The sequence below is a fragment of the Tenebrio molitor genome, chromosome 1, assembly GCF_963966145.1.
Source record: "Tenebrio molitor chromosome 1, icTenMoli1.1, whole genome shotgun sequence".
Taxonomy (NCBI): domain Eukaryota; kingdom Metazoa; phylum Arthropoda; class Insecta; order Coleoptera; family Tenebrionidae; genus Tenebrio; species Tenebrio molitor.
Window position 1 is genome coordinate 32,981,737 of NC_091046.1, and position 11,764 is coordinate 32,993,500.

At 37.1% G+C, this 11,764-nt stretch overlaps 1 protein-coding gene and 1 long non-coding RNA gene across 2 annotated transcripts; both read left to right on the top strand.

Annotated features, from left to right (window-relative positions):
- Positions 1-3,226: 3,226 nt before the first annotated feature.
- On the top strand, positions 3,227-8,676 carry LOC138139343 (uncharacterized). Its single transcript, XR_011162275.1, has 4 exons — positions 3,227-6,089; positions 6,144-6,318; positions 6,423-7,459; positions 7,498-8,676. It is a non-coding gene; the product is annotated as an uncharacterized lncRNA (long non-coding RNA).
- Positions 8,677-9,733: 1,057 nt separating this feature from the next.
- Positions 9,734-10,147, top strand: LOC138126099 (histone-lysine N-methyltransferase SETMAR-like). Its single transcript, XM_069041807.1, has one exon. The coding sequence runs from the start codon at positions 9,734-9,736 to the stop codon at positions 10,145-10,147; it is 414 nt and encodes a 137-aa protein (XP_068897908.1).
- Positions 10,148-11,764: the final 1,617 nt, after the last annotated feature.

Consider the following 11,764-nt stretch of genomic DNA (forward strand, 5'->3'; position numbering starts at 1 on the left):
AATTTATTTTCGTGAATTTTTTTTATACGATTAATTCTATTTAAATTATTATTTATAACGCTGCTGCCGTTGGAAAATTAAAGTTTTAAAACATATCCAATATTTTTATTTTATTCTATGTTCATCATAAGAGGGTTGCCTTTATCTCAAAAACTAGAGTCAATTCGGCAGATATGATGGACTTTTTGTATTCACAAGATTAAAATTACCCAATATCGACTTTCAAAGTCCACGCCGCAGAATCAGTGTTCTCCTGTGTTATGCATTTTAAATATGCCATCACGAGTAAAGGTAGATTCATCTGTTCACATAATCTGATTTTGAAAATTTGGATTCATCCATCCATCCAGCATCCAACGACAAAAGTTAACACGAAGAGGGAAGTCGTCTTCACTTAGAGCTTGCACTTTAGTGTAATGAAAAGGGTGGTAAGCTTCCGATTTTAAAACACGCTGAACGACGCTGTAGTTGACGTTTAAGTTTCGTCCAATTCCTCGAATGCTGACGTTAGGATTGTCTTCAACGGCTTGCAAAACAGCTTCTTCGACTTGAGGAGTTCTTGCAGTGCGTGGTCTACCTACTGTCTTATGGATAACATCTACTCGGCCCGTTTCCCTCATTCGCTGATCGAGCCGTTGAAAAACATTTTTGTCCGGAGGTCTGCGCTCATGATATCGTTCAGCATAAGTCACTGCAGCGCGTCGAAAGTTTCCGCCACACTCTCCCAGAACAAAGTACTATCGCGGCCAAAATACTTTGGTCGTCACTTTTTGACACTTCAAATGTAAATCAAGTATTAATGTCAATATACATGACAATTTCAAATTATTCTTGTCAAAAATATGGCACCTTCAGTTTTTGATAAATATAGAATCGTTTTACTTGCTTCTGAAGGTTGTCTAAACCGCGACCATGTTGATCTTTTCCTTTTGAACCCTGCCTCCGCAGCTGGGATTTACCCCACCCGTATGACACTGATAGATTAAAATAATTTTGACAGTAGTAAAAAAGAAGGTTAAACATCCTAAAGTTTGCTTTACAATTGAATGTCATTTATGTCACATTGACGACCAAAGTATTTTGGCTGCGATAGTACATATCACAGTATTCGTTTAAAGTGAACATTTTTCAGTTAAACTTAGAGGAATTATCAGTCACTGCGAAAAATTGACATTTAAATGACAATTTTTTTTAGATCCCAAATATCGTAACCACAGTGACACTCAATTTTCGGTGCCTTGTTGCCGACTTTATCTGTTCAGAAAATGGTGATATTTCCAAAGATTTTTCTTGCGTTAATAGTTGATAATTCTAATGTTTATTAACAAAGAACATTTGACATGCGTGTATTTTACGTTTCTCATTAACAAAAACATAAAATTACATTATCTGATTGGTAAAAAATCAACATGAAAATCCTTTCCTTCGGGGCATACAATTTGCAATTTGCAATTTGTTTGAATTTTTGAGAACAACTAAATGGTTCTAAATCCCACACAAGTGATGGTGCGGTCCTTTCGAATCACCCTGTATGTATAGGATTTCCAACTACTAATGACGAGTGTCGAAAAACTCAACAGGATTTTTACAATATCGCCCAATTTCCGAGGGTTTTAGGAGCTATTGACGGCTCTCATTTTAAAATTCAATCTCCTGGCGGCGATGACCCTGAAATTTTTAGAAGCCGAAAAGGATACTTTTCTATTAATGGACAATTTATTTGCAATTCGCATTTTAAAATATTAGACGTTGTAGCTAGATGGCCAGGTTCAACTCATGACGCTACTTTTTTTAATAATAGTCACATTAAAGGAAAATTTGAAAATAACAATTACATAGCAAATATAGTTCAATCATTTCGTCAAACTACCTTTTTAAAGGTTTAGTATTTGAAACCTTAGGCCCTTGGTGCAAAGAAGCCATCGATTTCATTAATGTCATCGGAAACCGACTTATCGCGGAATCAGGCTGTTCGTGACTAGGACCGTAATGAGGTGCTGGTATTTGTTATTTGTGTAAATTGTTCGAAGGACCTGATGATTAAAACTCAATATTTGCCATGAATGTCTTCGACGTTGACGATGGTTGTTGTATTGTTTCGATTGTCTGAGGTGTTTCGATTATTGTTTGATTGGGTTTGTTCAAGTGCAGAAGTCTGTTGTGTTTTTTGTTACATTCTCTGCAGGAACCTGACTTGCAATTTAGGGCTGAATGATTGTGTTTTAAGCAATTCACACACAAGTTTAAACGTTTAACTTGGTTAAATCGTTCAGTTACTGCTAACTTTAAAAAATCAGCACACTGGAAAATGAAATGACCCTTTTGGCAAAATGAACAAGTGAGTTTATCATTCGCAGAAGCGTGATTGGCAATTGCATGCGTTTTGTGCTGCGCCGATTGTGATTTCTGATTACCTGAATTTAGCGACTCTAAAAGATTGCATTTATCATTTAAAAACTCTTGAAGGTCTGCCAATTTCGGATTTTCTGAATTCAATTTTGCTACCCATTCCCTTTTTGTTGAAAAATCCAGTTTTTGTGTAATTATTGGGACAATTAATGGATCCCATGAAATTGTGTTTATGTTTAGAACCTTAAACGCCTCTAAATTGGAAATGACGGTGTCTAATAATTGTCTTAGACCTGAATATATGGTTTTGTTGAGAGGAGGTGCATTAAGTATGGCTTGAACATGTTCTTGCACAATGAGTCTTGTATTTTTGTATCGTTTTTTGAGTATGTCCCAAGCGATTGCATAATTGGCCCCTGATATTTTTAAAGATTCAATGCATTTTAAAGCTTCACCCTTAAGAACTCCCTTTAAGTAATGAAAGCGTCTAATATCGTTTAAACCTTTGTTTTCATGAATTAAACTGTTGAATGTGTCATGAAACGAGGTCCATTCTGAATAAGACCCACTAAACTGTGGTAAATTCAACTGTGGTAAATTTACATTGACTTCCTGTGAAGTATCTTGGACATGACTATCTATGACAGATTGCATCATGCTCTTTGTATCGAAATATGAATCTTCAAACGTTTCGCGATCGTTTGTCTCTGATGCGGTATTGTCAATTAATTCAATTTGGTATTGAACCGCTCTGAACTCCTTGTCGAGATCATCTAGGGCTGACATGCGTGATTTAATTTTGTTTACATTATCACCTGGTGGGAATGATGCAACAAATTTTGATATTCTGTTAAGCTGAGCTAGTATTTGATTTTTCTTGAGTATTAATTCTGCTAACTCAGGCATTTTGAAATGAAATATGTGATTGAAATGAAGTAAATCTGAATTAAATGTGTCGCTCACGGAATGGATCTGAACGGGAATGATATAGGATGCTCACTGATCTGACTGGTATGTCTTGGACCAACTTGGACTTCTGCTGTTGTCGGATGCTGCTATGGTGATTTCGCTGATGCACGAATTAAATCACTTATAATCAATTCACTTTTGTAATGACGCACTAGAGTTACTAAATTTAGTAACTTTTGTCTTGTGAACACATCTTTTTACCGCGAATTTGGGCTTTTAAAAAGTTAGGTTATGGGTCACGTCATTTGTTCTGTCAAAACTGGTCCAATTCAAAGTATAGTGAAACTAAATGTGTTTAATTATTTTGAAGAATAAAGCAAAGTTGCACTAAACAAATACGAAAAGGCAGTTGAACGTAACAATGAAATAATTTTGCATTTTGCTACTCATCCTCGTCATCGTCGCTGTTTTCCAAGTTCGAATCCGAATCTTCAACCAAATTAACAATATTTGTGGACGTCATGGATGCTAAAGTTTCCCATAAGCCTTGTTCTTGTCCTTCATTTAAAATTCTATACATACTTCTGGGACTGAAGCACTTAGGAAGAGTTTTATTTTAGATTAGGATTTACCGAAAAAACATTCGCCACTGCTTCTACAATTTTGTACTTTACGTATTTACGTTTCCATTGTCTCCATGAGTAATTTCTTTCTTAATTTTGTTGAAAGCCTTTAAAATGTGCTGCTTCGTTCTGCTTGCTTATTGATGCTATACTCCGTTTTGGAAATTCATTCATTTTGGCAGTGACAATAATATGACATTTTAAATCATTGCCAACTTTTTTTCATATATTTTCATATATTTTGTAAAAAAATTTAACAAAAAAAAAGTTCCAGTTAGTTCGTCATTACAAAAATGAATGCATTATATCACTAATCACTAACTCGATGAAATCCGGCTCTATGGACCAACAATATGTTCGTGACTAGGACCGTAATGAGGTGCTGGTATTTGTTATTTGTGTAAATTGTTCGAAGGACCTGATGATTAAAACTCAATGTTTTAATTTTAACAATATATATTCCAACAACAATGAAAGTGGACCGAACTGTCTGGTGGTTAATACAGAAGTCTCTCTGTTTGAGAGTTTATCTTGCGAGGTAAGCTACCTGCAGGGTAGTGCCCACCCTTGACGGACCAAACTACCTGCAGATGCACCAACACAGGCGATTCAAAATCAAAGAAATTCCTTTTCGAGAGGATTTCCCTTGCCATTCAACGTGGAAACGCTGCAAGCATTCGGGGCACTTTTCCAGATTCCGCAATATTATCGGAAATTTTTGTATTATAAAACAAAAATGTTTATGTAATTATGTTATTAATATAAGCTCTTTTTATTATTACACGAATTGTGTTACTGTTATGGAAACAAAACATATTTAATGACTCCCCTTCTAAATCCTGGCACTCCAGCAGAACAACTGTACAACGAAAGCCACATTAGAACAAGGAATATTGTGGAACGGTTGTTTGGAGTGCTAAAATGAGGATTTCCTATCTTGGCGTACGGTTGTCGTTTAAAGTTGGAAACATTTTTAACTATAATAGTTGCGACATCAGTGTTACACAACGCTGCACTAAACATGGGGGACATCGAAGCATCCCCTATACCTGCAGAAATCGATGAACACATTTTAGAACAATTTTTAATAATATTATATTATAACATAATTACATAAACATTTTTGTTTTATAATACAAAAATTTCCGATAATATTGCGGAATCTGGAAAAGTGCCCCGAATGCTTGCAGCGTTTCCACGTTGAATGGCAAGGGAAATCCTCTCGAAAAGGAATTTCTTTGATTTTGAATCGCCTGATTCCGCGATAAGTCGGTTTCCGATGACATTAATGAAATCGATGGCTTCTTTGCACCAAGGGCCTAAGGTTTCAAATGCTAAACCTTTAAACACGTAGTTTGACGAAATGATTGAACTATATTTGCTATGTTTGCGTTTGCAAGCCATTTCAGCGGCAAAACCTGAGACTTCAGATGATTTCAATACGTAACTGTCTGCAAGTGTATCTACAACAGTAACGTCCCAAACCAAAGGTTGACCTTTAATCCACGGTACTAAAGTCATCCCATCTGGGCGTTTTCCGTCATCCCGAGACAGTCCGTTTGGTTCTAAAGTTGAATTCACATGAATTGAAGTTAAAGACCGATTGATAATGGAATTAATTTCAGTGTGTCTTGAAAATCTACCACTGCTTTTGAAACAACTTAGACCGTGGGTGCCAATTTCGTCAACTTTCGCATTGCATTTGCAAATATGAGGTGTACAAAGATTACAACCCAATCTTAAACCAATACAAACTTGGAAGGAAGTGTTATCTAAAAGAGTACCAATATTAGGAGAAGGTATTGCATGTAACCAATTTTTAGAACAATTGATTCGGGACGGGCAAATACCTGGCATCAACAATGATGACGTAAGAGAAGTTGCAGGAAGTGTGCAACGAAGAATTTTAATTAATGATTATTTCCAACGAAGGGTATACAATTTAGATGTATATAATCAAGGCCGTCTCTATTTTAACAGGCCGTGACACTGACTTCAGAAAGTGGTCTGTGGAATGGCCCACTAACGTCTGACAACGTTGCTTCGCCAACCTTTAAAAAAAGTTACTAGTTTTGAAGTTTTGTGATCACTCACAGTCACTCACTATTTTGTCATTGTTAGCTGTCAGTTAATCATCACTGAAAGAATTTTCTAATTCTCGTATTGCAACTTTACTTCAGTCAAAGTATATCAGGTGACCAAGTCAAGGTAATTATGTGTATCCTGTTTTATGAGATAGCTATTGTTAGTAAAATTTCATAGTGTCCTGTATTCTGAACAAGTGTCCTATCCAAAATGAAGATAGAAGTCCTTTTAGTTCACCTTGATTGCATTAGCTCGAGTGCAAATTCCAACGCATGCCACCTGTACACTGTACAGCTCAGGACAAGGTTTTTTTTCTAAAGTCGTACACAGAGACCATTAAAGACCAATAAAGGTGCAGTATGAATTGTTAAAAATAAATAAGAACTGCAAAAGCTACCCACTCGGGTGTATGGACCGTACCATCAATACAGGTTTATAATTTAAAATGTATTTTAGACCTAATGGAACGAGCAACAAAGACCTCACGCGCCAGTTTTCTAGTTCCAAAATCCGCATCCATTCTTGCATTCTAATCTTCTTCGATGGGAATTTGAAAACGCTAACGTAGGAAGACTTATTTGAAGCATAATTTGACTTGCAATTGGGTATCTACGAGAACACAACATTTGTGTGGCATGTTTATTTTTCAATTACTGAAATTAATTGTCTTGTCAAAATGATTTTTGAATGAACCGCCTTTCTATGGAAGTGCCAATATTTTTGAAACTGAGGATGCTATGGAATGGCCCACTAAGAAATTTGGCAACACAGCCAGTGTCCTAGCCTTTTAAAATAGAGACCGCCTTGATATAATTTATTGTTTTTAGACTGTTCGAATTTTTACATAAATAAAATAACTTGTTTAGCGGTACGAGGGGTCGTTTTTATATTCCCGGCCTGTAGTCCAGTCAATATAAACATTCGACCTTGCAAAAGGTCATGTAGTTCTGATTTTTTAATATGTTCTTTGGACCTCAGCCAAGAGTAAAAAACCAAATTTGCAACTCCGAAAGACTTGTGCGCGCTGCGTGGTAGCCGAAGAACAGCAAAATTTTCGCACTATTTTCAGTTTTTGCTCAATATCTCTTAAGATATGAGTCTAACAGAAAAAGTTGAAGTTATCTTTTTTAAACTGGATTAAATTCACTTCAGTTTGAGGCCTAAGCAAACTTTGTGCGTCCAGCAGTTTCCGAGATACAGCTCTTCAAAAATTGGGTATTTTTTCCAAGAAGTGTTTTTTTTTAATTTCTCTTTTTTTATTAAATATCATCAAAAATACTCGCCCCATGAGAAAAGTCAAGGGCAATGAACTTGAAGCGTATTTATTTAGCTTTAAACTGAGATCTGATGGGCAGCTGCGGGTCCAATGCTTCTCTAAAAAGTGGCATATAACCGAAAACCTCGTAAAAGGGAATTTGGGAAAAATAAATGAAAACAAGTTTTCAGCGCATCAAACATCACGTACGAGTATAGGGCCTAAACCGATCAAGTAAGTTATTTTAACGTACTAAACGTACTAAAGTATGTGTAGTCTGTGGAGAAATACTGCCCTCAGCGCCAGACTTGTTCTGATTGTATGGAAAATCATCAACTACCCCAAGTATGCTCCTTTGGAACGGGTTCATTAAGCAGGTGACAAGTGGTCTTGATTTTTATGGCTTAGAAATTATTTTCCTCTCATTTATCCGCACCCCACCTGCTGATTACGATATAGTGTTCATATCACCTTTTGAAGCCAGTGACAGAAGTAAAGGTCATTTTCAAAAAACCTGCTTCGTTACTTTTGATCAACCACTGTTCTTTAAGGCCAGAGATATTGTTGAGGGTAGCCAACCTTCTGAGCTAAGCTGCGTGATTATGAGGCTTGGAGAGTTCCATCTCCTCATGTCATTCATGGGTTGTATCGGTGCAATAATGGCAGGGAGTTGCTTGAAGGCGCTATTTATGACTATTTATACAGATCACAGGCCTGGACAAGATGCTGAATGGGCATGCCTATTCATGAGCTGTACGAGCACACATTTTGACTAATCTGATATTGGCTGGCATTATTTTGGATGAGGTAGACTTAACTGGCAAAGAAAAAGCCGAAACTGAGAATAAGCTACGTGAGAGTGAGAGGTCTCTCATCTTGTTTGGAAAGGAAAATAGGACTTACCAAAGCCTAAGAGCCAAATTCAAAACTGCATTGCATAATTTGGAAGGCAATCAAAGCAGTGGGACCAATATTTTCACACGTCTACTCCCGTATAAAACTATTCATCCAGGCAGAGCGTCAGGGTAAATAAGAACCTTCACCTGTATACTATCGATAAAATGCTACCTTGTTTTCATTCAGTTGGTCACTATTTCTTCACAAAGAGTGCCCACTTATATTTGCAAGATATGATGAAATATGATGGCCCTAGAACAGCGGATGGATCCAACTGAGTTTAAGATATTCATAGAACAAAATTTTACAGTCCGCTGATCCGATAAATTTTGGCCCGGCCTATGGTCAGATTTGATTGCTGATGTGGTTTATGAAAAGCTACGGTGGATTGGCACATGTGCGTGGAATCTCCAGCAGTAAGCTAGCACAGTGGGCCGTAAAAATGGGGTTCATGATAAACATACTTGTATATGCCAGGACATCTAACCTCCGGAGCTCAAATTAAAGCGCGCCAATGAATGAGAGGAAAATAATTCTTGGTCGATCAAAATCAAGACCACTTGTCACCTGCTTAATGAACCCGTTCCAAAGGAGCATACTTGGGGTAGTTGATGATTTTCCATACAATCAGAACAAATCTGGCGCTGAGGGCAGTATTTCTCCACCGACTTCACAGACTCCCTTTAAGTTGTTAATCACACATACTAAATTACGTTAAAATAACTTATTTGATCGGTTTTGGCCCTATACGTGATGTTTGATGCGCTGAAAACTTGTTTTCATTTATTTTTCCCAAATTTCATCTTTCGAGGTTTTCGGTTATATGCCACTTTTGAGAGAAGTATTGGACCTGCAGCTGCCCGTCAGATCTCAATTTAAAGCTAAATAAATACACTTCAAGTTCATTGCCCTTGACTTTTCTCATGGGGCGAGTATTTTTGACGATATTTAATAAAAAAGAGAAATAAACAAAAAAAATTCACTTCTTGGAAAAAATACCCAATTTTTGAAGAGCTGTATCTCGGAAACTGCTGGACGCACAAAGTTTGCTTAGGCCTCGAACTGAAGTGAATTTAATCTAGTTTAAAAAAGATAACTTCAACTTTTTCTGTTAGACTCATATCTTAAGAGATATTGAGCAAAAACTGAAAATAGTGCGAAAATTTTGCTGTTCTTTGGCTACCACGCAGCGCGCACAAGTCTTTCGAAGTTGCAAATTTGGTGTTTTACTCTTGGCTGAGATCCAAACAACATATTAAAAAATCAGAACTACATGACCTTTTGCAAGGTCGGACCCTTTTTTATGTTTATATTGACTGGACTACTGGGCCATTTCCAATTTTAATTTAATTTTTCATTACAATGGTTTTTAATCACGTATATCTTAGTAATGTGTTTGACAATTTCGAGAACAATTGCAGCAGTATTAGTCCTAATATCTGTCAGTTTGTGTTGTCGCGTATCAAAATGAACAAACTTGAATATCGAACAGTTATAAAATTCCAAACAAAATAAGGAAAAGCTCCAAAAATTATGCGTGAAGAAGTATTGGCCGTATACGGGGATGATTATTCTTCCAAATCGACTAATTGCCAATGGTCAAAATTGTTTAAGTATGGTCGAAAAATCACTGGATGATGATCTCTGCCAGGCAACTGTTTTTTGTGATTGGCAAGGAATTTTAATGATTGATTCTCTGGATAAGGGTAGTACGGTAACAGGAGAGTATTATGCAAAATTAATGCATCGCTTCAGAGGTTCTATTAAAGTGAAAAGGCGCGGAAAACTGACGCAAGGTGTCCCGTTACTCCGCGACAATGCACCAGTCCTGAAGTCAAGATTTTCAAAAGCTGCCATTGCTGAATGTGACTTCGTAAAAATTAACCATCAGCCTTATAGTCGAGATCTAGTCCCCTGTGACTATTTGCCGTTTCCAAATCTCAAAAAGACCTTAAGGGGAACAAAACTGAGGGTGGATGATGAACTTAGAGCGGCTGTTGAAAGGCATTTTGCAGACAAACCAAATTAATATTTTTATAATGGATTAAAAATGTTATTGAAACGATGTAATACTTGTATTCAAAAGCAAAAAGCCTATATTCAACAATATATTTTTGTTGCTGTTCTAATCTTTTTATTTCATGCCTAGTCCGGGAATATAAAAACGACCCCTCGTAGGTTTTTGTACTTTTTTTATTGAAAAATAACAAACAAGTAAATTATGTAATTAAAATGGCACAATGCATTCAATTGCTCTTCTATAATTTCGATGTCTAACCTCAACGCTTTTTTTTTTAGTTCAAATATTTCTGCCTCTTCTTCGCCACTTCTATTTCATTCAACTGGGCCTTTACATAGGCCAATTGGTATTGAGCAATTTCTTCTTTCAGAGTTCCTACTTTCTCGAATTTTAAGGCAACGCTCTCAGTTGCAGAGTTTGCTGCAGGCCTGGGCCGGCTCATATTTTTACTTCGGTGTGTCCGAGTTGGGCCCGCGCGTTAAAGCCCTGTAATCCGATGTCCGAGTTGGGCCCGGCTACCTGTAATAATCCTCCGCCGCGCCGCGCCGCGCCGTCTTGACGGCATCGCCGCATCGGAGTTCAGTACCTACCTACCTACCTTGAGCAGCATAACGAAATCTAACCAGGATATAGAATTATTCGCTTCAAGTTGAGTTTTTGGGAGAGGAAGTTGGACAGATCTTCTGGCTTGCCACAGATTCTTCCGCGCACGATCCACGTCATAAGTGAAAATCTGATCCAAAAAACCATTTTGTCGCAATTCTTGACGCAATAGTTTTGCAGGTCTGTGTGTTAAATTGTCTAGAGCTTTTCTTTTGACGCCATTACTCAGTGCTTGCCTCTCTATATTTTCTTCTTCCGGGTGATTATGAATAAGATCACTGCTGATCACATTCGTTGGTTCGGAACCGAAGGTTTACACTTTTGCAAAGCAGTTTGATTTTTTGTTGACACAACCCCACGGAATTTCATCGTCGTATAACTTCCTCGCCACACAAAACTTAAAATTATTCACTCCAAGCAACTGTTTCCCTTCTTCACTCAAAATTGATTTTACTTCCATTTCTGAGACTAGGTAGGTATTTATAGATTCACTAGCAAATATTCAAATGGAACTAAAATTAAGATTCATTTTTATAATTAGTTGTTGGCCGGGTGGCCCTACTCCGTATCGGATTACGCGTGGCCCGGATTAGAGTAGTATATAAGGGAAAGTAGGCTCGATCCTGGTTCCTAGGGGAGTTTTTGAGAGTTACATTTTCTGTTGGCAGCATCAACTGTTTACTATCAAGCTTCAAATATCTGTCAGTTCGGTCAAGCGCCAAATTCAAACAGAAAAATTTGTTAAAATGGTTGGTTGCACGGCACCTTATCGTTCTGCCAGATCAGAAAGAGGTATTAAAATGTTTCGGTTCCCAAACGATGCGTCAGGCAATTGTGGATCCAAAATATTGGGAAACCATTGAATTGGCAGCCAAGTTGCCACAGACTTTGTGAAGTAAATGCAAGCAAATCTAAATAGTTAACATAAAATTTACATTTTATTTTCACTCTTGAAACATTTTAACAATGAGCAATTTAATTTAAATGCAAATAATGACAAAGTTTTAAGAAATACTGCTTTTC

Coding starts and splice junctions, on each gene's coding strand:
- LOC138126099 (XM_069041807.1), top strand. CDS start 9,734: ATGGTCGAAAAATCACTGGATGATGATCTCTGCCAGGCAACTGTTTTT.